Below are 27181 nucleotides of genomic sequence, written 5' to 3' on the forward strand. Positions count from 1 at the left end.
ACCTTATTTTCCATGTACATGGAAGGAACAGGATTTCTGATTGCGGGCCTTTACTTCTAGGCATGCCAGAGACATTCCCTAGACCTGAACCCAGTAGGGTTATAGGACACTGGAAGGAGGTCATAAAATCACCTATCATGATTTTCTAGTAGGAAAGGGGTTACTCCGTTAGGAGCGGTTTCCCTAAAAAAAATTCAGCATCAGAATTTCTCTGACTGGTTCTCCCGATCCGATGGGCTTATAGCTTGGTATATGTCCTTCATGTCACCCCCTTGGACGAACTGGATGTGGATATCCAATATTCGTTTTTTACTCCTACTATAGCATGGGTCCCTTGTGGTAGGGATCTGCTTAACTTAACACTCCTTGGTGCGTGGAGTGGATTATGACCTCAAACACTGGATATTTACAGAATTCTGTATCTTGTTGGCGTGTGGCACTCATGTGTTTACCCTGAGAATGTAGGGTAAAATATGTCTGCGTGTTATACGTGGGGGGAGGTGAAAAGTTTATTCTTTCCCCGACACCTTTGTTCTTTTCTGTTATATACCAATGAATTGCCCACAATTTCGTAACAGGCTTCTTTTCTGCGTAGTTTAATGTATCGACTCGCAGGTTTATAAGGAGCCTGGGGTATATAGAACAATTTCACATCTGACATGTCAGCATTCAGATGGGAAGGAACCCAGAAATGGGGAATGACCAGGATGGGACCTGCTTGTCAACCGGCTTGCAGAGCAGCTGTTTTGACCGGTCTAGCAGTGTACGTTGGAGACAGGAGTTTGTCCATGCATATTGGCGGATGCACAAATGAGCCACGCCAAGGCATTCTGGGGTCCTGACACTGACTAATAAGTGTCCTCGCTATAGAGTCACATGCATTCCAATGAATGGAGGTGGACAGGTGGACTGAAGGGAGTGCAGGAGCACACCAAACGCCTTGCTTGGTCACATACCTGTCCAGTCATTTGAGTCAAGGGAATAGACTTCCCTTAATCTAGTATCCTTGAGTGGGTTTCTTTCCCTGTTTCACCATGACTGTGGCAAACAAAAAGGGGACCCACAAGGATTGTCCGTCAGGAGACCTTTTTTCTTTCTCCTGTACAGGCTAGTGGCTTAAAACCAGATGTTTTCTTGGTTGATCAAAGTAGGTCTTTGTTTCACAGAACAAATCTCTGACTAAACTTTGGATGGTCTTATGCAGCATTGCAGACATTATCAACCACGATGGCTAGAATATTGGCGCAGCCAACCTTTCGATCCTAAAAAATACTCAAGCTCTCAGAATTTTTTCTTTAAGAGCACGTGCCACCTAGACCCTGCATCCAAAGAGGAGACAAGGGCATAGGTGGAGCAGACCTGCAGGTCAATTACATGATCCAGCTAGGATACCTTCATCACACACTAGGGAGTGGAGGTGGTGAAATAAAGTCAGATTCTGACATTTAGCAGAAAGACCTTGCAGGCAAGGGTCCCACCCTAAAGTAGGCCTGTTGGTTACTCGTTCACCTTCCAGGACGGCACCTGAGAGGATAAAGTGAGAAAACCTACGTTAGACTTACCGGTAACAGTATTACTACGAACCTTCCAGGACGGCAGGCCTACTTCCCGCCCTATGTGGAGGGGAAAAAAGATAAGCTAAACGCTAGGTGGTAAGTACCTATAAGGAACAATTTCCCTTGTGAACCAGTTCAGGATTACTTTAATTCATACTGAGGATCAAGGGGAAGGGTGGGGACTTATAAAAAAATGTCAAGTGATTGTGTTTCCTGTGGGGAGGGGCCATCATCTCTCAGGTGCCGTCCTGGAAGGTTCGTAGAAATACCGTTACGTCTAACTTAGGTTTTTCCCACTGTAATAATAACCAACATTGCCCCCACACTAGTAAACAGTAACACAGTACACTGTATAGCCATTTTCCCCACTGTAATATAGCCAACATGAATCAACTTACTGTACTTCTCAGTCTCACTGTACTCGGTTCGGTTGCATGCAGACAGCGCGCTCTTGCAGAATAGAAGATCCACGAGCAGAGGGAGGGGTGATGTCAGCGCGCACCGCCGCCAGGTGTACCAAGATGGCCGACCACTCCGGAGCTAGGCCGAAGCCGCGGCCTTTCCTAAGGCCGCGGCGGCGGTGCGATCCGCGGATCGCATTCTGTGCCGTTTCGAACAGGTCGACCCGTTCGGATCGGGCACGATCGGTTGCACCCCTAGACCTCACCCATAAGTTATTATGGGGCTTCTGTTGTTGGACTTCTCCTCTGCATCGGCTTCTACAGAGAAGCTGCGACTGACGGCTCAGCCCGGAGTCGGAATGACTGCAGAAAAGGTATGTACACTGATTTCTTCTTTACAGGGCTAGATAGGTTAGTGTTGAATTGTGGATATCTGTAGATGCAGGGGTTTTAGGGTGGATTTCTACTTTAAAGTTCTACATCATGCGAACAAATGGCTCTAAAGTAACTATGCCCAAAATCAAAAATTACATATTCTGTCGGTAGAATTTACACAGCAGTCTTTGTTTTTCGGAGTCTCCAAATAACAAACAACAATGGGGTGCCTTGCCGCGGGCTCTGTGGCTTGCGCATGTGTTTGCAAATGTGTGCAATTAAACCCCTGTTTTTTATGCATACTGTTAAAACAGGTCCATTCAGTTGGTCGCAGGCTGGTCGATAAGTTGAGTTTGGAAATATTTTTTTTTTAATATGCGTCGCCTTTCCAAGGCTCCTTGCTGCAGTGACCAGTTATAGGTGGGGCAGTAACCACTTGTACTATGAATTATATTGGCCAGGCAACGCACTGACACCTTTGCTGCCATAGTTTTATGGGCTGAATGTTAAAGGGGAGTTCCAGCCTTTTTTTATGTTTATTAAAAGTCAGCAGCTACAAAAAGTGTAGCTGCTGGCTTTTAATAAACAGACACTTACCTGGTCCACGGTTCCAGCGACGCGCCGGCTGGGGCTCCGCTCCTCCGCCCCCCCCCCCCCTCCGGCCGGCGTCTTCATTCCAAGTGTGGGCACTCGGCCGTGACGGCTTTCAGCTTCATGGCCGGGCACCCACTGTGCGTGCGCGAGCGGCGCTGTCCCGTCCGATTGGACAGGTGATCGCCTACAGGGAGGGGCTGCAGTAAGGCGATTAAGCTATTCGCCTTACCAGCCCCTCGGCGAAAGGAGGAAGTGGGACAGGAAGTCCCACTCCTCCTGAAGCCCCCACTCCCCCCCCAAAAAAATTACATGCCAAATGTGGCATGTAAGGGGGCGAGGAGTGGATTAAGCAGAAGTTCCATTTTTGGGTTGAACTCCGCTTTAAGGCTGCCCTTGTACCTTTAAGGAGACAAGGGCTCGCTCCTGGTTTATCTGCCCTATACCTGTCCATTTAAATGCATGTGTTTCCATTGTTGTAGACTCACAGAAAATAGGGTGCCTTGGCGGTGCTCTGTGGCTTACGCATGTGTTTGCAAGTGTCTGTTTTTGAGACAGGTCTGTTTGGTTGGTCGCAGGCTGGTCGGCACGTTGAGCTTGGAAATGTCTTTGTTTCTTTATATGCGTGCCTTTCCAATACTCCTTGCTGTAGTGACCAGTTATAGGTGGGGGCAGTAATCACTTGTTTGTACTCTCCATATGTGGTTGGTTCCTTTTTTTTTTTTTAATTTTTTTTTTTTTTCTTTCCCTCTGAGTAATATATATAATTTTTGTTTTTTTTGTTTTCTTGTTTTGTTTTAACATTTTGCCAATGCAAATAAACAGTTACAGTACTAAATTTTCTTCTGTCACAATTGCACTAATACGGCTACAATCAAGTCAAGTACTCTCCATAACAAATTGATGCAGTACATACAATGATCAGCATTTATTAAGGCTAGGTTCACACTTGTGTTTTGCAGAATGCAGTACAGTCCATTTAACCACTTGCCTACAGGGCACTTTAACCCACGGTTTGACAAATTTGCTTTGAATCTAGGAGCCAGCTAAAAGTTAGGAGCCAAAAAACGCACCCGGTCCCGCCAAACTCGCACGCAGAAGCTAACGCATACGTGAGTAGCGCCCGCATATGTAAACGGTATTCAAACCACACATGTGAGGTATCGCCGCGATTGGTAGCGCGAGAGCAATAATTCTAGACCTCCTCTGTAATTTAAAACATGCAACCTGTAGAATTTTTTAAACGTCGCCTATGGAGATTTTAAAGGGTAAAAGTTTGTCGCCATTCCACGAGTTTACGCAATTTTGAAGCGTGACATGTTGGGTATCAATTTACTTGGTATAACATTATCTTTCACAATCTAAAAAAAAATTGGGCTAACTTTACTGTTGTCTTACTTTTTAATAAAAAAAAATCTATTTTCAATAGTGCGCTTGTAAGACCACTGCGCAAATACGGTGTGACAGAACGTATTGCAATGACCGCCATTTTATTCTCTAGGGTGTTAGAATAAAAATATATAAATAATGTTTGGGGGTTCTAATTAGAGGGAAGGAGATGGCAGTGAAAAACACATTTGAACTGCTGCTTTGCCACTTGTAATGCAATGTAACCTGTAATGCCAACGGCCACCACAAGATGGTGCCAGATCACAGAAGGAAGCTGAGGCCTGCAGAAAAATGCAAAGCCGCGGCCTCAATTACCGGCGGACGCGGGCCCGCCGTGATCACGCCGGCTGGTAATTGAGGCCGCAGGCTTATGCTTCCCCAGGCGCCAGGTCACAATTTCTTGTCGCAGTTGTGACCTAGCTCCCGGAATTTGTCAAGGTCTGCTTTAACCCCCCTCCTGCCAAAAGCCATTTTCCAGCGCTGTTGCACTTTAAATGACAATTGTGCGGTTATACAATGCTGTACCCAAATGAAATTTCTTAGCATTCTGTGTGTTTTTATTATTATTATTTTTTACAAAAACGAAAGAATACCTGAAATGGAAAAAATATTAAAACATTTCGTAATTTCGGTCAGAAAATTTTGTAAAAAAATATTGTTTCTCCTTTACTAATGTGCGCTAATGAGGCTGCACTGATTGGCCTCACTGATGGGCACAGTTGGGGCTGCACTGTAGTCAAAGCACTGATTATCAGTGCCCTCATTACCTGTACAGGTCTCCCCTGTAAAGAAATGCTAGCTGATCGGCTCTCCTCATACTCTGTCAGTGTGAGGAGAGTCGATAAATGGCATCTCCTTGTTTACATGTGATCAGCTGTAATTGGACACAGCTGATCACATGGGTAAAGAGCCGCATCCCTTCACTGAGATCGGGGTCGTGCTGTGTCCCAAGGACACAACACGCCTGCAGCGAGACTAGGCGACGTCATGGCATGGGCCCAGAACAAGAGATCATCCTGCCTGCTGTTGTTTGTCTATATGGCGGGCGGGAGGCAATTTACATTAGTTTCTATTGGTCACGTACGCATCTGCAGTTTCCACCAGTGCATTTTTTTGGAAAGGTGCAGGGACTTTTTCTCTTCCGTTCATGGACGGACACAGCAGCAATTGACCTTAGGGTTGTCTACCTTCCTTTTAGGAGATGTTAAAACACTTCTCTCAGTATAGCACCTCCCAGGGGGCGGGTCCCCCGGGTACATCCCTCTCTCTGCATCATGCAGCCCCAAGTTTTTTTTCTGCCTAGCGTAAGGAGAAGACATGGCTCCTCTGGGCCCATGTGCTCTGGAGAATTTTTGGGATTTTTTTTTTTTTTTTTTTTTTTTTTTCCCTGCATTTTTGGATCCTGGGATCTACAATCAACTGCCGACTGGGTGACAGGCTGGATCCTCGATCCTTGTAGTCCCCCCCCCCCCCATGTTCAGCCATCGAGCGTGTGCCGGCCTTTAGCTACGCGCTGGGCCGTCCACGACATGCCCCTTTGCTCCAGGGGTGGCCGGTGAGCTATACGTTCCAGGGCACATGTATGACCGGTCTCTATGGCCGAGTCACAGTGTGCTGGGCCGACGGCCATGCCGTAAGCGGACGTTGGGTCTGTCTGGAATGCCTCCAGCCGGCAGTCGCAGGATGGGTAAGTAGTATCCCTTTGCCTTGGCATGGTGGTTTGGCTGGTGCATTCATGGGGAGGTCTGCCCTACTTTCCTCTCTCCCTTCCTCTCCCTCCTTCCCCACATTCTGGGTGACGGCCGTGAGGTGAGGGGTCCGCCTGGGGGGGCTCCGTCCTACCTGGGGGCTGCTGCTGCTGTGGGGTGCTGTATGTCTTTTATGATGCCGTGTGTGCGGGGGGGGGGCCTGTGGGTCTGTTACGTTGCCATGTTTTTTTGCTGGTTTTTGTCACTGTGTTTTTAAAAACGTGTTTGGCCGCCATTTTGGCGGTGACGGCCGCTCTTATTGACTGCTGTTTTTTTGCATGTCGGGGGCCATCTTGGAAGGAATTTTGGCCTCTAGTGACCAGAATAACGGCGCGAATACTCCCAGCACACTTCCTGAGGGATGGCACAGCACGGGCAGCGTTTCTAGCTTCTCAGCGGCACTACAGCCTGGTCGGGTGGTGAGTCCTCTGGGGGGTCCCCTGCTCTCTGTTGCGGCCGGGAGGGTCGCCTGTGGGTCTTGCCTTGCAGTAAAAGGGTGGCATTTACAGTGGGTCAGCATGGCGTCCGAACCGGAGGCTTCTACCCCAAGCATGCCAGAGTTAACCCTTAGGCCCCGTACACACGACCAAACATGTATGCTGAAACTGGTCCGCGGGCCAGTTTCAGCATACATGTTCGGTCGTGTGTAGGCGCGAGCGGGCCGAATTCCAGCAAACATTTGCCCAGCGGGCAAATATTCCTGGACGTGTTTTAAAACCGTCCGCTGGAATCCTGCCCGCTCGGACATGTACGGTCGTCAGTACAGACCTACCGTACATGTCCGAGCGCCCGCCGTCCCTCGCATGCGTTGAATGACTTCGACGCATGCGTGGAAGCCTTTAAATGGCAGGCCCGCCCACGTCGCCGCGCGTAGTGTTTACGCGCGGACTTCTGTACGATGGTTAGTACAACCATCGTACAGAAACCCTCTGGCAGGCATGTACGGTGAAAACGGTCCGACGGACCGGTTTCACCGTACATGTTTGCTCGTGAGTACCCGGCCTTAGTGCCCCTGTTCCTGCGGCCTCGGTGGATGCTATGACAGCAGTCCTTGAGGCGTTGTTGCCAGGATTGAAGCGAGTGGCCAGAAGGGGGGTAAAAAGCACTCCCTCCCTCCGCCTTTTTCTGGGGATGTTTCTGACACGGAATCAGGCCCTGCTACTGCGTCTGGCCCTGGTTCCGTTATGTCAGAAGATGCAGGCCTAGCCCACACGGACAGTGAGGATGACTCAGGGTCAGCGCATGATAAGGCGTTTGTTGGAGCTCTTATCACTGCGGTGCGGGATACTCAAAAACGTGAGGATTTGGCGGAGGCATCAGACATGCCGGTCCCTTTTGGGTTCCGCAAGCCGCCCCGCACCGCTAAAGTGTTTCCTTGTACAACAATTTGTCCAAATAAGGAACACAAGGAGTGGGATCGGCCGCAGAAAGTTTTTGCTGTTCCAAAAAACTTTGCGTTCTGTTACACTTTTTTTAAAAGTCCTCCTCAAAAGGGTATCTCTCCTCCGGCAGTGGACCCCCCCTGTGTCCAGGCTGAACAAGGCTACCACGTTACCTGTGGAAGGGGCTCCCGCTTTTAAGGACCCCGCAGATAGGAGAACTGAGGCTGTGGCCCGCTCCATGTTCACAGTGGTGGGGTCGGCGGTGAGACCGTTTTGGCCGGGGCTCTGGTGTCACAGACACTTACCGAACGGGCAAAGTCCTTGTTGCAGGAGCTGGAGGTGCAGAATGCTCCTGAGCTCTGTGTGGACCTAGCCGACCAGTTGAGCAAGGCCTATAGTTTGTCTGTGAGTCGGCCCTGGATACGCTTCCCTTGCTTTCCAGGGCCTCCGCGGTGGTGCTACGCCGCCTTGTGTGGCTGAAGTGTTGGTCTGCTGACCAGTTTTCTAAAAAGGCCTTGGTGGATTTACCCTTTAAGGGTGAACGGCTTTTTGAGGCGTCTCTGGATGACATAAAAGATGCCACAGGAGGTAAGAGCACTCTGCTCCCGCAATCTGGAAAGGGTAAGGAGCCTCGCCGTAAGCAAGGGCCCTCCTTTACTGCCCCCAATCGTTTTTTTCACCCACCAGGTGCGGCAGGAAAATGTTTCCAGGGTGCTAAGGCGCCCGCTTAAGGACAAAAGTGCACCTGGTACCACAAGCCCAACAAGCCTGCTTCTGCATGAAGGTCTGCCCCCCGCCCGTATCTCGGGTGGGGGGCCGGCTTCGCGAATTCGCGGCTCGGTGGAGGTCTCTTCTTTCCGACCGATGGGTTTGTGAAGTAGTCTCCTCGGGGTACAAGATAGAGTTTCTCTCTCTTGTCCACAAACAGATTTTTTCCTTCCAACCTCCAGCTTCCTCCGGAACGTTGGGTGGCCCTGTCAGGGGCTGTTCAGGACCTGCTGGTCAGGGGAGTGATTGTACCGGTTCCCTCAGCGGAACAGTTCCAGGGGTTTTACTACAATCTGTTTGTAGTCCCCAAGAAAGGAGGGGTCCGTCCAATCCTGGACCTCAAGGCTCTCAATTGTTTTGTCAAAGTGCAAAAGTTCAGGATGGAGTCGATTCGCTCCATAGTGGCGACGCTCCATCAGGGGGATTTTCTGGCGTACTTGGTTATCAAGGACGCGTACCTGCATATCCCCATATGCGCAAAACACCAGAGATTTCTGCATTTTGCAGTCGGAGAGGACCACTTTCAATTTGTGGCCCTCCCGTTCGGCCTGGCCTCGGCACCACGGGTTTTTACCAAGGTGCTTGCTCCGATTCCGGCCCTGCTGAGGCAGCGCGGGATCGCTATCGTGGGATACCTGGATGACCACCTTCTGAGAGCTTCCTCAAGCTCAGAGTTAGAAGAGGACGTGTCTATCACCTGTCAGGCCCTCAGAGTTCGGTTGTCTATTGAATGTCCAGAAGTCGGTACTGTCACTGTCTCAGTGGGTGGAATACCTGGGGTTGGTCCTGGATTCCTCAGAGGCGAGTGTTTTCCTCCCAACGGAGAAATTACAGACGCGGCAATCTGCGGTGCAGCGGTTGGCGACCCAGGAGTGGTCGTCGCTACGCTTTTGCATGTGAGTTCTGGGTCTGATGGTGGCCTCGTTCGAGGCAGTTCCGTATGCTCAATTCCACACTCGAGTGTTACAGAAAGAGATTCTGTCACGTTGGGACAAGCTCCCTTCGTCTCTGGATTACCAGATTTGGGTGAGTCGCCTGGTCAGGTCCTCCCTAGTGTGGTGGCTGACATCTCCGGTACTTCGGACCGGAAAATTGTTTCTGCCATGCCATTGGACAGTGGTCACCACGGATGCCAGCCTCTCCGACAGGGGGGGTGTCTGGGGTGTCCAGTCAGCCCAGGGGCGCTGGACTCAGGAGGAGTCCCGCCTGCTTCTCAATGTCCTGGAGCTCCGAGTGATCCGGCTGTGCCTCTCCAAGTGGTCTCGGGATCTGCAGGACTGACCGGTCAGGATCCAGTCTGACAACGCCACGGCCGTGGCGTATGTCAATCATCAGGGGGGCACACGGAGCTCGGCCGCATCGACGGAAGTCGCGCACATTCTCCGGTGGGCCGAAAGATACGTTCTGGCTCTGTCGGCCGTGTACATCCCGGGGGTGCAGAACTGGCAGGCCGATTACCTAAGTCGCCAAACGCTAGACCAAGGAGAATGGTCGCTACACCCGGAAGTGTTTCAGAGTCTGTGCCAAAAATGGGGCACTCCAGAAGTGGATCTTCTGGCGTTCCGTCTCAATCGGAAGGTATCACGGTTCGTGGCCAGGTCAAGAGACCCGTGGGCGGACGCGTTGGTGGCGCCATGGGGTCAATATCGCCTAATCTACGCCTACCCTCCTCTGAAGCTTCTTCCCCGCCTGCTGCGCAGAATGGAAGCCGAGGGGATACCAACGATCCTGATCGCCCCGGTTTGGCTGCGCCGTCCCTGGTACGCGGACCTGGTGCGTCTGGTGGCAGACGTCCCTTGGCGTCTACCCCTGAGAGAAGATCTTCTGTCGCAGGGTCCTATCTTTCACCCTGCTTTACAGTCGCTGGCTTTAACAGCCAAACGAGTCGGCTCTCCCCAGGGATAGTGCAGCCAGGCAGGGTCCTCCCAGCTGTCGGCTGCTGCAGACACAGCACAAACAACCAGGACTCCCATAGTTTAACACAGGGGTACATACCCCCCCTAGGCAATTGACCCAGGGTTGCACTGATCGCCCGTTGAGGGGTCAGGAAGGAATTTTTTTCCCCGGTCGCTGCAGATTGGCACATCACGCCTGGGGTTTTTCGCCTTTCTCTGGACCAATAGGGGAGAGAAGACTCAACGAGTGACGGCTCACTTGGACAGTCTTGCGCCCATCACCATATAAGACCCCCCCAATCAACATCACTCCCCTGTGTTTTTTTCTGCGACCATGGGTTACCTAAAATACTCTGCGGAAACCATCCGGGAACTAAAACCATTTGCCTCTATACTCCCAGTTGTCACCAAAAAAGCTCTAAGGAATGAGCGACTGTTGAGAATCAATCGACGATCAACAGTCAAAAACTACGCGCAGGTACCCCAGCCCAAGCGCATAATATGCGCTTTGGTCAACACAAGATCGGCAGTAAAACACCGACAAGAAATCTATGATTTCATCCTTCAACACAATCTAGACTGCCCCTTCATCGCAGAAAGCTGGCTCACAGCCGACTGCAACACCATTCTAACATAATTGGTGCCAGCAAATTATTGCATTCAAATGCAAAACAGAGTGGGGCAAAGAGGGGGGGGCTTGGCGGTGATCCACAAGACTCTCCTCTCGATCACCAAACCAGTCCTTCAAAACTTGCTTCCTTTCAAACCCTCACTCTGCAGCTGCAAACAAATCCCCAAGATACGGTCCATATGCTACTTTGCTATAGACCACCAGGCCCAAAAACGCACCTTCTCACGTCGTTGACGGAATTCATCTCCACATATACCCTAAACATCAAACACCTTTTGGTGCTTGGGGATTTCAACCTCTGGGCCAACTCCTCGCTGGACCCCATAGCCAACGCCTGCATCGACCATCTAGAAGGATTAGGTCTGCAGCAACTAATACAAGGCCCCACTCATGCCTCAGGCCATATGCTCGATCTCATTTTCAAACAAGATTTGGAAATTTACGTCCTGGAAAATGAGCCGCAACCATGGACCGATCACCATGCCATCAAATTCACAATCACCAAAAACGCTAGCCCACAAAAAATGACAAAACCGGTGACAACTCACTGGACTAGATCTCAGAAAAAGCTCTACTCGGAACTCTTCAAAACACTAGGGAACAAAATAAAAACAACCCAACAAAAACAAACAGCCACAGAAACACTTGACGCCATCAACAAGGCGCTACTACAGTCAGCTGACTTGGTAGCACCAAAACGCAAAACTTGCATCCGGAAAAACAACTCCCAGCTGGTTTAATGACCAGCTGACGTTGCTAAAGCAAGAGCGTAGAAGAGCAGAAGCTGCGTGGAAAAGGTGCTCTTCAGATAAAAAACCACACCATTTACAAGATAATAACAAAGAAATATCACAAAAATCTTCGCGGACAACATCATCGCAAATGCCCTAAACCGCCCCCGAGAACTCTTCAAGCTGGTCACTCAGACTATGAATCCTGCTTGTTTAGGGGCCTCGAATTCTGATTCACAAGAATTTTGCAATGAATTATCGGATTATTTCATTAATAAAATTGAAAAAATCTGTGAAAGTATTCAGCAAAATGGAACCGTCACCAACTTCCCCCCCCCCCCCAAATCACAAACCTACATACCCACATAAATCCGCCGCAATCACCAAAATTCACTCTAAAACCCATTTCCATCGATGCCACTAAAAATATCATCGGGACATTGCGTAACAGCACAGCACCCAATGAAATCATTCCCACCAAACTGCTGAAAGAAACAGCTATCACGCAGCTCATAAACCAATGTACAATAAAAACAATTCTAAAAAAAACTTCCCTCGACCCCAAAGACCCAAACAACCGGAGGCCCATAACGGCTCTAAGTGTCTTCTCCAAGGTAATGGAGAAAGTAGTTGTACAACAGCTGCAACTGCATTTAGACACCCATAAATTACTCGACCCGTTTCAATCAGGCTTCCGTCCGGGTCACGGAACAAATAGGGCTGCTCAAAATATGGGATGACGCTCTAGAGGCCGCAGACAAAGGAGAATCTTGTCTCCTGATACTGCTGGACCTAAGCGCGGCTTTTGACACTGTAGACCACGGACTACTACTGGCTAGGCTAGCTAAGTAGCCGGAGTCGCTGAAAATGTTTTACCCTGGTTCTCCTCCTTCTTGGAAAACCGATCACAAATAGTGAAACTGGGGTCTTTCACTTCTTGAAAAACGTACGTTATGCGGAGTCCCTCAGGGATCTCCCTTATCACCCGTATTGTTTAATATCTATCTTTGCCCTCTCTTTGAAATCATCAGTAACCAGAAGTTACTTTACCACTCCTATGCGGACGACATACAACTGTCGTCTAATAGATAACTGGATGACAAACAGTTATCTTAAACTCAACGGTTCGAAAACAGAACTTCTCCTGTTTCACGCCAACCGGAAAAATCACCCAGCGTCAACATGGTCTCCCCCAGCCATTCTGGGTAAAACTATCACCCCTAGCACCAAAGTCAAAAGTCTCGGAGTAATTTTTGATACCTACATGACAATGGATGCACAAATAGGGTCAGTCAGCGGGCGGATCGCACCATCTGCTGCGCCTACTACGCAGACTCACGCCCTTTATCCCGAAAGAGGACATTGCAGTTGTGGTGGGAACAATTATCAATTCCAGACTCGACTACACAAATGCCCTCTATCTAGGACTCCCCAAATACCAAATCACTTGTCTGCAAGTCGTTCAAAATACGGCCGCTCGACTAGTGACTGGAAAAAAAACATGGGAATCAATCTCACCTTCGCTGAGATCCCTGCATTGGTTGCCAGTAAAAGACAGAGTCGCTTTCAAGGCACTCTGCCTAATGCATAAGTGTATTCAAGGAAACGCCCCCCAATATCTATGCGAAAAAATAAAAGCTTATAACCCCAATCGCATTCTGCGATCCACCAATCAAAACCTACTCCAAATACCCAAAGCCAGATACAAGTCCAAAGGAGATCGTAGATTTGCAGTCCAGGGACCTCACCTGTGGAATGCACTACCAACCACCATCCGACTGGAGTCAGACCACTTGGCCTTCAGGAGAAAGATTAAAACCCATCTCTTCTGAGGTCAAGGGGTTCCTTACCCATGAAATGGATACAGCGCCCAGAGGCAATTCAGTTCGCATGTGTTGCGCTTTACAAGTCTCTCACTCACTCACTCAACGGCGTGGCTGTTGAGAGCCAGGTGCTGAAGGATCGAGGTCTGTCGACTCAGTGATTTCTACCATGCTACGTGCACGGAAGTCTACTTCACAGAGGATTTACCATCGTACGTGGAAGGCTTACATCTCTATGTGTGAGGAGATTAATTGGCACCCCCGTACATACGTGATGTCCCGGATTCTGCTGTTCTTACAGCGTGGAGTGGATCAGGCTCCCGCCTTAAGTATAGTTAAGGGCCAGATTTCGGCCTTGGCTATTTACATTCAGCGACCATTGGCGGTGCACTCCCTGGTGCGTACGTTTGTACAGGGGGTTCGGCATTTGGCCCCTCCTGTGCATCCTTCACTGCCTCCATGGGACTTGAACTTGGTCCTCTCGGTGCTTCAAGACTCTCCGTTTGAGGACATTCGAAAGATTCCCTTATTGACTATGTCCCAGAAGGTGTTTTTTCTGGTGGCAATTACTTCGGTCAGACGGGTTTCTGAACTGGCGGCCTTGTCTTGCAAGGCTCCTTTCTTGGTCATCCACAAGAACAAGGTGGTGCTGTGGCCGCAGCCGTCATTTCTTCCAAAGTATGTTTCGGCTTTTCACATTAATGAGGACATTGTTTTGCCATCCTTATGTCCTCAGCCGTAGAACCCGAGGGAGGCCACGTTGCATTCCTTGGACGTGGTTCGGGCCCTACGGGTGTACTTGTCTGCTACGGCTCCGTTTCGGAGGTCGGATTCACTGTTCGTGTCGGTGACTGGTCCTTAGAAAGGTCTGGCGGTCTCGTCGGCCACCATTTCTAGGTGGATCAGACAGGTCGTGCTCCAGGCCTATGCCCTAAAGGGGCGGGCGCCTCCCTTTCAGGTTACGGCGCATTCGACCAGGGCGATTGGTGCCTCTTGGGCTTTCCGCCATCAAGCGTCTGTTTTACAGGTGTGTAAGGCAGCGACCTGGTCGTCAATCCACACCTTCTCAAAGTTTTACAAGGTGGATGTGAGTGCATCTTCGGATGCCTCCTTTGGCCGCAAGGTTTTACAGGCGGCTGTTTAAGGTTGAAGTTCCTCCCTTGAGGAACTCTGGTTTGTTTGGGGTGAAGTTTGGTTTGCTGTGTTTTTTTCCCACCCCTCACACTTTTCTGACACTGCTTGGGGACGTCCCTAAGGTCAATTGCTGCTGTGTCCGTCCATGAACGGAAGAGAAAATAGGATTTTTGTACTCGCTGTAAAATCCATTTCTCTGAGTTCATGGACGGACACAGCAACCTCCCCTCCTTTGTTTGTACTGCTTGTTTACGAACTGGGGCTGCATGATGCAGAGAGAGGGATGTACCCGGGGGATCCGCCCCCTGGGAGGTCCTATACTGAGAAGTGTTTTAACACTTTAAGTGCTGTTTTTCTGCCTAGTCATCTCCTAAAAGGAAGGTAGATAACCCTAAGGTCAATTGCTGCTGTGTCCGTCCATGAACTCAGAGAAATTGATTTTACGGTGAGTAGAAAAATCCTATTTTTTGCACACAGCACGGATATTTTTTGGTTTCCCAGATTTTAATGCAGGGATATGCAATTAGCGGACCTCCAGATGTTGCAAAACTACAAATCCCATCATGCCTCTGCCTCTGGGTGTCATGCTAGTGGCTGTCAGAGCCTTGCTATGCCTCATGGGATTTGTAGTTCTGCAACAGCCGGAGGTCCGCTTATTGCATATCCCCGCTTTAATGGAATCTCATGAAAAAAACTTGTATGTGTTTTTGGTGCGTTCCCTGCATGACAGATACCTCCTAGCAAAATGGACACATCCCAAAAATGCATTAAAACACACAAAAAAATACACACCGGAAAATGGGCCTAGATGCACCTAGCCTAAAACCTTTATCCCAAAAGGGGAAAAAAAAAAACTTTTGCTATAGCTGCTTAATAACTGTCAGCTGGAGTTTGCCTTTAAATTGTAAGTCGATTATGTAAAGGCCATTTAAATCTAAAACTACCCTCTCCACTGACAATGCTGCTGTCCAAGGGTGGTTCTGGGTGCACAGTAATAAAACGTCAGGGGCATACTGTGAACCGCTTCAGAAGACGTGATTTTACGGAACGTGCATAAAGCGGACACACGCATACACGCACACACTTCCGGGTGGACCAGCTGACCCGCAAGTGGCACGCACGCCGTTCCCAGAGCTGGTGCCATACTTACTAGTGCTGTGCGTTTCTGTCTTTTTTACCGCATATATTTTTTAAACCTTTTTTTATATTGTTATGCATCATTAGCCTGTCGGCTACTGTTTTATATATTTATCATTTTTTGTATTTATTTCGCATTTTTTCTGCACGTCTCGCCTTTGGGAGGCTAGTGCAAATAAAACAACCCCTTTTTATACATATTACGCTATGGGAGCCTGTCTTTTTTCCTGGAGGACTCTGGAAAACTAGGTGAACCATGTCACGTGTATTGGAGATCGAATACGGAGTGAAATAGGACGGGAGACTAGGACCGAAAGAGCCGCTACAGCGTATACATATATGCACTTTACCCCTGCGGGGTGAGTGTCTCTGGTGAGTGGGGACCCTGGTGGGGGAGCACCGGAACCACAACGAAGGCGCACAGTGTATATCTTTGATCACCTATTTATCACGGATTGCTGCACTCTGGAATGGAACTTTTATATATAAATTATATTCTTTTATGGACATTTTTTTTTTATATATATTTTTTCAACTGATCACTTTGTTACATTTTTATTTTATTTTCATGAACTTTATGCAGGGGTCATCACACCTGGGCTTGGTATGATTCTATAAACACGAGAAAACAGTCATTTTATTTTGGGTCTTATACTTTTGACCAACTGGTACTGTGTACTTATACTCAGGGCTGTGGAGTCGGAGTCGGGGGAAATTTTGGGTACCTGGAGTCGGAGTCGGCAAACAATGCACCGACTCCTACTAAATTTAGATTGGAATAAAAAAAAAAAGCAAGTTTAAATTCACAAAATTCAGTCCCAATTCACAAAAAAGTTATAATTAATGACTTCTCTACTGTAAGAATAAAGACCAATGCATGAATAAAATAATAAAGTCTGACTTAAAGCGGAGTTCCGGCCACAATTTTAAAAATAAAAACTTTTTAAATATGAAAACCCCTGTAATACACAAGCTTAATGTATTCTACTACAGTTAGTCTGTAAAATAAGGTCCGTTTTGTTAGGTTGTTACAGCATTTAGACACTTTATAAAACAGAAATTTACTGGGGCCATCTTAAGTGTGGGCATCATGAAGCCAGACTGTATGACTTCCTGGATTTCAGCCTTGCAGTTCTCACACAAGCTCAGTGTTGCACAAGCAATGTAATGGTTTCAGATCAGGTTTCAATAGCAACGGGAGTGTCAGGGGAAGTTACCGCCCCTTATCTATGCAAACCTCTCCTCCCCTCCCCTCCTCCTTCCAGGACCCAGTAAATATACGAAATAATTTGTTCCTGTGCAGATATATCTACATAACAAGATGATATATATCTCTTGTTATATATGTGGTGTGTATACATATACCAGAGAAGTGCACTGTCAATAAATTCATTTTATTTAGTTCCGTTTCGCATTAGCCGTTATTTCGTATTTTGTGCCCGAAACTCAATTCAGATTCGTACGCTCATAATGGGCACAGCAGGAGTACAGCCACAGGAAGTCAGTACAGAACAAGGATGGTGGGAACCCTTCATGAGGGGTTCCCACCATCCCTGTGCTGAGTTCCCAGGTCTGTACACCCGCTGTGCTCATTATGAGGGGTTCCCACCATCCCTGTGCTGTGCTGCATCAGCCCCGTCACCCCACATCGGCCCCGTCACCCCGCATCGGCCCCTGACAGCACCCCGCATCGGCTCAGGCACCCCGCATCGGCTCAGGCACCCCGCATCGGCTCAGGCACCCCGCATCGGCTCAGGCACCCCGCATCGGCTCAGGCACCCCGCATCGGCTCAGGCACCCCGCATCGGCTCAAGCACCCCGCATCGGCTCAAGCACCCCGCATCGGCTCAAGCACCCCGCATCGGCTCAAGCACCCCGCATCGGCTCAAGCACCCCGCATCGGCTCAAGCACCCCGCATCGGCTCAAGCACCCCGCATCGGCTCAAGCACCCCGCATCGGCTCAAGCACCCCGCATCGGCTCAAGCACCCCGCATCGGCTCAAGCACCCCGCATCGGCTCAAGCACCCCGCATCGGCTCAAGCACCCCGCATCGGCTCAAGCACCCCGCATCGGCTCAAGCACCCCGCATCGGCTCAAGCACCCCGCATCGGCTCCGGCACCCCGCATCGGCCCCCGACACAGCACCACACATCAGCCCCCCGCATCGGCTCCGGCAACCCGCATCGGCCCTGGCACAGCACACTACATCGGCCCCGGCACCCTGCATCGGCTCCAGCACACCGCATCGGCCCCAGCACATCTCATTGCCCCCTGCCAAATTGCATCACATCGCACCAGCACATTGCATTGCCCCCCCACCAAATAACATTGCCCCCCCCAAAATCGCATCGCCCCCAACAAATTGCATAACATCGCACCAGCACACAGCATCGCCCACCACCAAATCGCATCGCCCCTCGCCAAGTCGCATCGCCCCAGCACATTGCATCAACCCAACACAGGGCATTGCCCCCCGCCAAATCGCATAGCCCGCATTGCACCAGCACATTGCAATGCCCCCCCACCAAATCACATCACCCCAGCACATTGCATCGCCCCTCGCCAAGTCGCACCGCCCCAGCACATTGCATCAACCCAACACAGGGCATTGCCCCCCGCCAAATCGCATAGCCCCCATCGCACCAGCACATTGCAATGCCCCCCCACCAAATCACATTGCCCCCACCAAATCGCATCACCCCAGCACATTGCATCGCCCCTCGCCAAGTCGCACCGCCCCAGCACATTGCATCAACCCAACACAGGGCATTGCCCCCCGCCAAATCGCATAGCCCGCATCGCACCAGCACATTGCAATGCCCCCCCCACCAAATCACTGCGCCCCCACCAAATTGCATAACATCGCACCAGAACATAGCATCGCCTGCCATCACATCGCCCCATCACATTGCATCACCCCCCCACCAAATCTCATCACCCCAGCACATTGCATCGCCCCTCGCCAAGTCACATCGCTCTAGCACATTGCATCAACCCAACACAGGGCATTGCCCCCCGCCAAATCGCATAGCCCCCAGTACATTGCAACGCTCCCACCAAATCGCATCACCCCCAGCACATGGATGTGCTTTACAGGCACAGTGAAGCAGCGTTGGGCACAGTGGATGCGTTTGATGGGCACAGTTAGGCAGCGTTTGGCACAGTGGATGCATTTGATGGGCACAGTTAGGCAGTGGATGCGTTTGATGGGCACAGTTAGGTAGCGTTTGGCACAGTGGATGCGTTTGATGGGCACAGTTAGGCAGTGGATGCGTTTGATGGGCACAGTTAGGTAGTGTTTGGCACAGTGGATGCGTTTGATGGGCACAGTTAGGCAGTGGATGCGTTTGATGGGCACAGTTAGGTAGCGTTTGGCACAGTGGATGCGTTTGATGGGCACAGTTAGGCAGTGGATGCGTTTGATGGGCACAGTTAGGTAGCGTTTGGCACAGTGGATGCGTTTGATGGGCACAGTTAGGCAGTGGATGCGTTTGATGGGCACAGTTAGGCAGCGTTTGGCACAGTGGATACGTTTGATGGGCACAGTTAGGTAGCGTTTGGCACAGTGGATGCGTTTGATGGGCACAGTTAGGCAGTGGATGCGTTTGATGGGCACAGTTAGGCAGCGTTTGGCACAGTGGATACGTTTGATGGGCACAGTTAGGCAGCGTTTGGCACAGTGGTTGCATTTGATGGCCCAAGTGAGAGTTTCATGGCACAGTGAGGCAGCCGTTTCATAGCACAGTGGCTGTGTGAGCTGGGTGCTTTCTCACACACACTACACCCCTCGTCGTCGTTCCCCCCCCCCCCCCCTCCACCGAGTACATAACTATTGCGGTGGGCGGGGCTGTTAACCATGTCTCCGCCTGCCTCCGCCCGCCCGCTCTGCTCTATCTCCCAACACTGTCCCCCGCCCCCCCCCCCCGCCGAGTACATAATTAGTGCTGCGGTGGGCGGGGATGTTAACGATGTCTCCGCCTCCGCCCGCCCCGCTCCGCTCTGCTCTATCTGCCGACACTAACACTCGTCCCGCCCGCCGAATACATAATTAGTGCGGTGGGCGGGGCTGTAAACCATGTCTCAGCCTCCGCCCGCCCGCCCGAACGCTCGAGTTTTTTTTTTTTTACTGCGGCTGAAGTCCCGCGATACTTCTGCCTCCTGGGCTCGATAACAAGCATCTCCCCAGGAGGCATAGCAGCGCTGAATCCGCCGCGGCGGGAGAAATAAACTTATCGGCAGAGCACAGTGCGTTTTTAAAATAAAAAAAAAAAAACATGCCAAATCTATTTAAGGGGGCAGTATTAAAAGGGATGGTTCAAAGTTGTAAAATAGGGTGGAACTCCGCTTTAAGAGCCTCTATGAAAGAGGATCTGGCAGAGGCAATTCTCTTCCTTAGAACTCTACATTAAATTGATTTGCATTTGCTAAGCCTATAACTACATTTCAAGATTAATATAAACCATTTCTAAGTTTTACAGATTTTGTTTTTGGTTCATTATAGATAAGCTTTGTTTTTGTTCTAAAACAACCAAATAATGTGGTTTGTATTTTTGAACTGGTAAAGATCCTGTTCCTGATGTTTATGCCTGCTGCTACTATCCAGCCACTTGATTGATTAATAAAAAAAAATTAATAAAACTTTGTTTTCATTGTGTTTGTCTTTTGCTTAAACTGTGCAATACAGTAGACTGTTGGCTTCCCAGCCAGTAGTCCTGTGGTAGGTTGCGTTTCTTTCCCTCATGGAATGTATAAAATACATTTGCATATTTAATACAGAGGAGTCGGAGTCAGAAGTACATAAAACTGAGGAGTCGGAACATTTATCTACCGACTCCACAGCCCTGCTTATACTTATTATTTTTATTATTCCACATAGTGGTGTTTGGTATATTATCCAGCTGGTCTCGGAAACATTCTTTGCAATCACATATTGTCAACACAGTATCTGTTGCACACACTATTGCGAGTGGAATTAGCACCACATTGTATTTATTTTTGGTGCACATGTATGTGGACGGAATTATCATATTACGAATTTATCACGGGTAACTACAGTATTTAAGCACTACTAGTGCCCTTGGCTTGGGCTCATACACACATTTTGCTTACAGTGTGGCACACACCATTACATAATGTGGCACTCGGAGAGAGACGAACAGTTCTAAAAGATCAATAGGCATATTGGTCCGTACATCTTCCTTCACCTCCCATAGAACCTTAGGGAGTTGCATAGACAACGCCACTACCCCCACACCCTATCTTCACTATTCATAGTATCTCCTTTGGGGATATCTACCAGGGGGAGCTGCAGTTTATTTTATTGCATTTTATATACACGTGTTGTCCTAAGCGCAGGTTTACCCTCTATTATACTGTGAACAAGCCTTCATTTTAAAAAGCCTCTTTAGCTATCATTTTTTTCTGTCTATCCAGGTCTGCCCGCTTGTACTGGATGTGTGTGAGGCTGGGCTCACACTAGTGCGCTGTACGACATCGCATGTGATTTGCACTGCTGTGAAAATCGCATGCAATGTCTGTGCAATACGAATTCAGCCATACAATTTGGGTGAATTCGCATTGCATTCAGACCAAAGTCATGCAGGACCCTTTTTTTGGTCCGTACCAGAATCAGATCGCATGGGTGTTCACATCCATGTGATGTGATTCATGCCCGATCTGACAGTTCGCACTGCAATATGCGACCCCGATCCGGTGGTGTCATTAACTTCACAGGGTTTCTCATATCGCAGCAGTGCGAACCGAGCCTTAGCTACTGACAGTTTGTCACATAGTGTAAAAGAGATGCAGGGAGCCAGTGTTCTGTACTATGAGTCATGACCCAGAAACACCTGACATTAATTCTGGGTAGTGCAGATGTAAGCAGTGAACACCAGTTCCCTACATCTCTGTGTGCTTGTGACAAACCGCTTATGTATTAGGCCAATGTTTCTCAACCTTTTATTGGTCACCAGACCCTTTTCATTGCTTGCCATTTTACCTGTATGTCCTCCTACTCACATTGCCTGCTTGTGAATGCTCTCTAGCCACTTAAAGCAGGGCTCGACAAAATCTGGGCGCCCGATCGCAATTGCGACAAATTGTGACCTGGCGCCCAGGGAAGCTTGGGCCTGCAGAAGGCCGCAAAGCCGCAGCCTCAATTACCGGCCGGGGCACGATTGTGGCGGGCCCACGCCTGCCGGTAATTGAGGCCACGGCCTTCACGGAAGGAAGCTTAGGCCTGCAGAAGCCCTCTGATCCGCCCAGACTAAAGGATGCGAACTCCCTTCTGTTTTTTGGATTGGAGGTAGGTAGATGTTGCTCTATGCAGGTGAATTGAGGGTCCCATTTGGTCCGACTTATTTTGTGAAGGATCCCCCTCCCGCCCGCCATCCGGTGCTTAGGTAAGCACTTGAAACACTATGGTTGCCAGCGCACTTGGCAGGCCTGGCATTTCCCAACTTCTTTCTATATTATTTGGCATCCCAGTTGGTGCACATCCACGATTCGCTGTGCCCGTTTCCGGCCAATGCCTGTACCTCCACGGAGGGAGCCATCGCATCTTCTCTGGAAACCCTACATTATATTATCTACAGAGGCCGGGTCCCCGATCACCTCTGTTATTGCACTGCATCATACAGGTCCAAAATTTTCCATCAAACCCACCTCACTCTGGCTAGGTTACATAGGATGGGTCTCCTGGCCTCGGCTGCCTGTTTCTGCGGCTGTGGCCGGGAGGCCGATTTCTTACACTGATTTTGGACATGCCCAGTAGTCCAGGACTTCTGGGAAGAAGTGGGTGCTTTCATCTCATCGGCGCTAGGCCTCCCAAACATAATCCACCCCAAGAACTGCCTATTAGGTGTAATTTGCCAAAAATGCCTATCACATGCCAAGAGACTGCTCCGTATACTCTTCTTCTATGTTAAAAAAGCTATTTTACTGTCCTGGAAGGGCACACAGACCTCTCTGAAATCCCTCTGGTTAAAACGTTTTAATGACGGCGACGCTATCCCACTGTATAAACTTACTTTTGAACTCCGGAAACGGAACAAAACCTTCCACAAAATTTGGGGTAGATGGTTGGCTAGTCCGCTAACCCTCTCCCAGCACTGATTGTACTACTCTTGCTTGACCATTGATGGGCCATGCCTCACGGATCTCTGTCTGGACCTCCGCTTTTGCTATATCCAGGTATTATACCTGAGCCTTTTACCACTGTGCCTACTTTATATTTTGCACTGATGTCAGTTTTTATTTTTCTATGTTTGAGTGTATTGCCTAACGTTTATGACCAGGTTGTCTGGTGGGGGTTTTTTTGTATGTTTTTCTGTTTGTTGGTTTGTCTTAAACCTAATAAAAATATCTTTAAAAAAAAAATTATTGGAGACCGCAAAATGGTTAGTTCGAGACAACTAAAAAAAAAAAGTGATTCCTTTCACCAATAATTTTCTATTTCTAAATGTTCCTGTCACGGTGGTTGAAAGTGAACGTTCTTAAAATTATAATTTTTTTATTTTTTTGAAGGAAGACGTATGACCAGCATATAATATATTACAGTTCTGTTTGAAAAACAGTCTAACTTTTTTTTTTTTTTTTTCTTTAAAAAATATATAATTTGATCTGAGTCTGATGCTATTTACCAGATTCACCCTCTAATAGTATATACAGTATATCTATGTATTCTGTCAGTTATTCTCAGAGTGGGTTAGAGATTTTGCTCCCTAACCATATAATTGGTTATATTTACCACTTCGTAGAGATATTTAAGAATAAATTGTCTTTTTTGAAACTTTACATATTAACTAAATTATACACCACACTTTTTTTTTAAGATTATTAACCGATTAATCGCCAACTAATGGATTCTAAAAATAATTTTTAGTTGCAGCCCTACTCCGGTCCCTCTTCTGTGCTCTGGCACCTTCCTCCTATTGAGTGCCCCCCACAGCAAGCAGCTTGCTATGGGGGGCACCGAGCAGTGTCACAGCTCCCTGTGTCCTTTCAGACATGGAGTCACGCCCCACCCCCTCTCCTGATTGGTTGAATGATTTTGATTGACAGCAGCGGGAGCCAATCATGCTGCTGTCTCAGCCAATGAGTAGGGGAGTCACGGGCAGTTTGGACATTTGTGCAGCACCGCCAGATAAAGAATAAAGACAGGCTCAGGTATTTTTTATTGTATTTATTTTTTAATCTTAAACACTAAAGGTACTTTTTGTTTAAAAAAAACAAACAAAAAAAATGTTATACTTGCCTTCACTGTGCAGCTCGTTTTGCACAGAGTGGCCCCGAACCTGGTCTTCTGGGGTCCTTCGGCTGTCTCGGCTCCTCCTCGCAAGAACTCATCACCCTTATGTGAGCGAGCTCACATGGTGATGAGTTCTTGCGCTCCCGTGATACAGCCGCTCACTGTATCACTCGGCCCCGCCCCCCAGCGCACCGCGTCATTAGATGTGATTGACAGCAGGGCGAGCAAATGACTGCGCTGCTTTCAAGCAACCAATGAATGAGCCGAGAAGCCTGCGCATTCACGGCGCGGGACTTTCGAGGGGTCAGGTAAGTAAAGAGGGGCTCGAGGGGGCCTCTAATCCGCAGATGTTTTTTCACCTTAATGCATTAAGGTGAAAAAACTTGTACCTTTACAACCCCTTTAATGCATTAAAAGTAAAAAAATAAAACTTCTGCCCTTTACAGTCTCTTTAACTTGGGCAACCCTTTCTGCACAGTCTGCATACACATTGTAATGCCTTCTCCAACACAAATTTTTAAACCTAGTGAGCTCTGATACACCAATACCGACATGTAGGAGAAACTCAATATCTCACTATTGGTTTGTAAACAAAATAGCTTGGTAACCAATGTTACTAATATATGGGTGTTAGATTTGCAATCCCTCTTCTATATTCAGTTTTACAATTTTTAGTTAAAATAAAAAGTTTTGTTTGTGATGAACTCTTGAACTTTTTTTTCACCTTTTTTTTCTCCAGAAAAAAAATGGCAAGTGTTGGTGGTTGGGGTCAGACCACTAAGGTTCCAAGCTTTGCTCAGATATTGAAGAAGAATTTATCTCCCCAAGAGCCACCATCTGCTGACACACAAATAAAAGCTTGCCTAGCTTCAGCATACTCTGAAACAGAGGATGGAATAGCCAAAATTACTCAAGTCACCGGTAAAGTTATACGTATTAAATAAATTCTACATAAAGACTATTGGGTATATTTATAATGTTTCAAGCTGTAGGTACTGCAAAACACACATGCATTTGTTCTGTGCAAATGGCAAAAAAATTGAATGTTACTAGATGATCTTTTCTCTAGAGCAGATGTTCATTATTATTAAGAATAACATGAATCAAATTACTGCATTAATTTTGGCCAGTAGACTGAGCTATAAAAGTATAGAAAATAAGTAATTTTGTTTCCTTTCGTCATCAGCTCTATATATGCCCAACTTCCATTTAAGAGGAAGCGGTTACAGGACTAAGGCTATACAAATGAAAGGGGAAAGGGAAAAATGCCCCCAAAGAAAGTAGCTATTAAGTGACCCCAGGCGCTATGCAAAGTTATAAAAATATAAACTTTATTGGACTTTGTAATTTAATATCAAAACCCTGCACCTGACACCACAATAACAACATTCTTATTTAAAATCGCGCCAGCTACAGTCATAGGTTCTGAATAAGCCTGCCAAGACTGCGGACAAAATATGTCAACCGTGGGGCACTCCACACATGACCCCCATATTCTCTCGCTAATGTACAGTGAGACTCGACAAGAGCCAGGAAACATTGCTGCTGAGTTCTGAGCAGAACACTGTGCATGTGTGGAAGTCCGAACGGAGACAGAGGAGACTGGTGCTATCTGCAGCCTAAGAGCTGCCGACTGACACAATTTAGGACAGTATTGTGATTTATAAGCCGCTGAGACAGACAGGACTCAAGGAATGTCCTCTCATCTACTAACCGTGAATCTCTGGGAGTCTCCCACCCAACACTTAGACCAGACACAAGTCACAAATAGAGCTTTTATTTTGGTGGTATTTGATCACCTTCCACAGATACTACCGATGTATATTGAACTATATGTCCAGCTAGTCTGTACCTTATCCGCCCAGGATCTGGATGAATCTCTTCATATACTATTGCTAACCTCCATGGAGTCCCATGAACCATTGGAAATGTTTTATGATGGCGTTGAAATTTTTGCTCTGATATGAACTTTCATAAAGTGGCTAACTTGGGGAATCTCCAGGGGCTGATTTTTGATAGAGCTCGTACTGTTTTATCTAATATCCCTAATATTTGTTAAGGGGAAACACACCAGTATCAGCAAGTGAGGAGCATCCTTATCTATTACAGGACTCCTTTATATGCAGAGACCTCTTTTTCACGGTCTGACCACTGATGAGAGGCTGACATCACTTTTTAAAAAAGTACCTACATGTCATATATAATATTGATTCAATGTTTAATGCTCTGTGGAGATAGTGACCTGAGGGATACGCAATATTGAAGGGAGACCAGTTACCTCTCCCAAAATGACGTGGCTTTGATGCAAGACTAGGCTCTGTGTGGCTGACACGATTTTAAATAACGTTGTGGTGTCAGGTGGAGGGATTTCATATTTAATTACGTGTTGGTATTAACCACTTAAGCCCCGGATCATTTCGTTGGCCAAAGACCAGAGCATCTTTTGCGATTTGGCACTGCGTCGTTATAACTGACAATTGCGCGGTCGTGCAATGTGGCTCCCGAAAAAAATTGATGTTGTTTTTTTTTTTTTCTAAAAAAATAGAGCTTTTATTTTGGTGGTATTTGATCACCTCTGCGGTTTTTATTTTTTGCGCTATAAACAAAAATCTCTATCTCTCTTTGGTTCATTGACGGACACAGCACTTTCAATCTTGACCTTAGGGAGATATCTCCACCTTCAGGAGAGGACTAGGCAGAACATGTAAAAACAGCAAAACGGTCCTACTGGCTATAACCCCTCACACTGCATCCAGCAGCTCGGCTCAGTTTTTTGCTACCTGGTGTAGAAGGACCTGGCTCCTGGTGGGGACCATTGGTCCTAGGATTTTTTTTTTTTTTTTCTGCTGATTCCTGTGATCTACTATCAACAGCCGGGCTGGGTGACAGGCTGGATAATATAGATCCTGGTAGTCTTCCCCAGCCCGGCCATCGAGCGTAAATGCCCTCTCCCCCCACCGTCTGGGGAAAGCTCAGATTCAGACTCGGGCCTTGCTGTGGCACACAGTCCCTTTTCTGACGTTTCAGAGGATGCGGACCAGGACCAGTGAGGATAACTCAGTGTCCGGGTCGGCGCAGAAAAGGGCGCTTGTAGGAGCACTTATCACAGCGGTGCGGGATAACCTAAAACTGGATGAATAGGGCGGGGCATCTACAGAGGTGTCGGTCCCTTTTGGGTCCCACAAGCCGAGGCCGCACGGTTAAGGTGTTTCCCTACCTACCTAACTTACTTTGATAAGAATGGGAACGGCCGCAGCGGGCCTTTTTGGTCCCAAAACGCATGGCGGTACGGTATCCCATTGAGGAAAGTTTTCTGAAGAAATGGTCTTCTCCCCGATTGTGGACCCCCCAGTCTCCAGGTTAAATAAGGC

The 27181-nt window shown here is 48.2% G+C and overlaps 1 protein-coding gene across 7 annotated transcripts in view; it reads left to right on the forward strand.

The window, feature by feature from the left end:
- ADAD1 (adenosine deaminase domain containing 1) overlaps positions 1–27181 on the forward strand; it is a 317973-nt gene that overhangs the window by 9494 nt on the left and 281298 nt on the right. For all 7 annotated transcript variants that reach the window (XM_040330441.1, XM_040330417.1, XM_040330424.1 and 4 more), the window contains exon 2: positions 24550–24731. In XM_040330441.1, coding sequence (XP_040186375.1) covers positions 24557–24731 — 175 coding nt within the window. In that variant the 5' untranslated portion in view covers positions 24550–24556. The remainder of the gene's footprint in view (positions 1–24549; positions 24732–27181) is intronic.

This window comes from Rana temporaria, chromosome 1 (assembly GCF_905171775.1).
Source record: "Rana temporaria chromosome 1, aRanTem1.1, whole genome shotgun sequence".
Taxonomy (NCBI): Eukaryota; Metazoa; Chordata; class Amphibia; order Anura; family Ranidae; genus Rana; species Rana temporaria.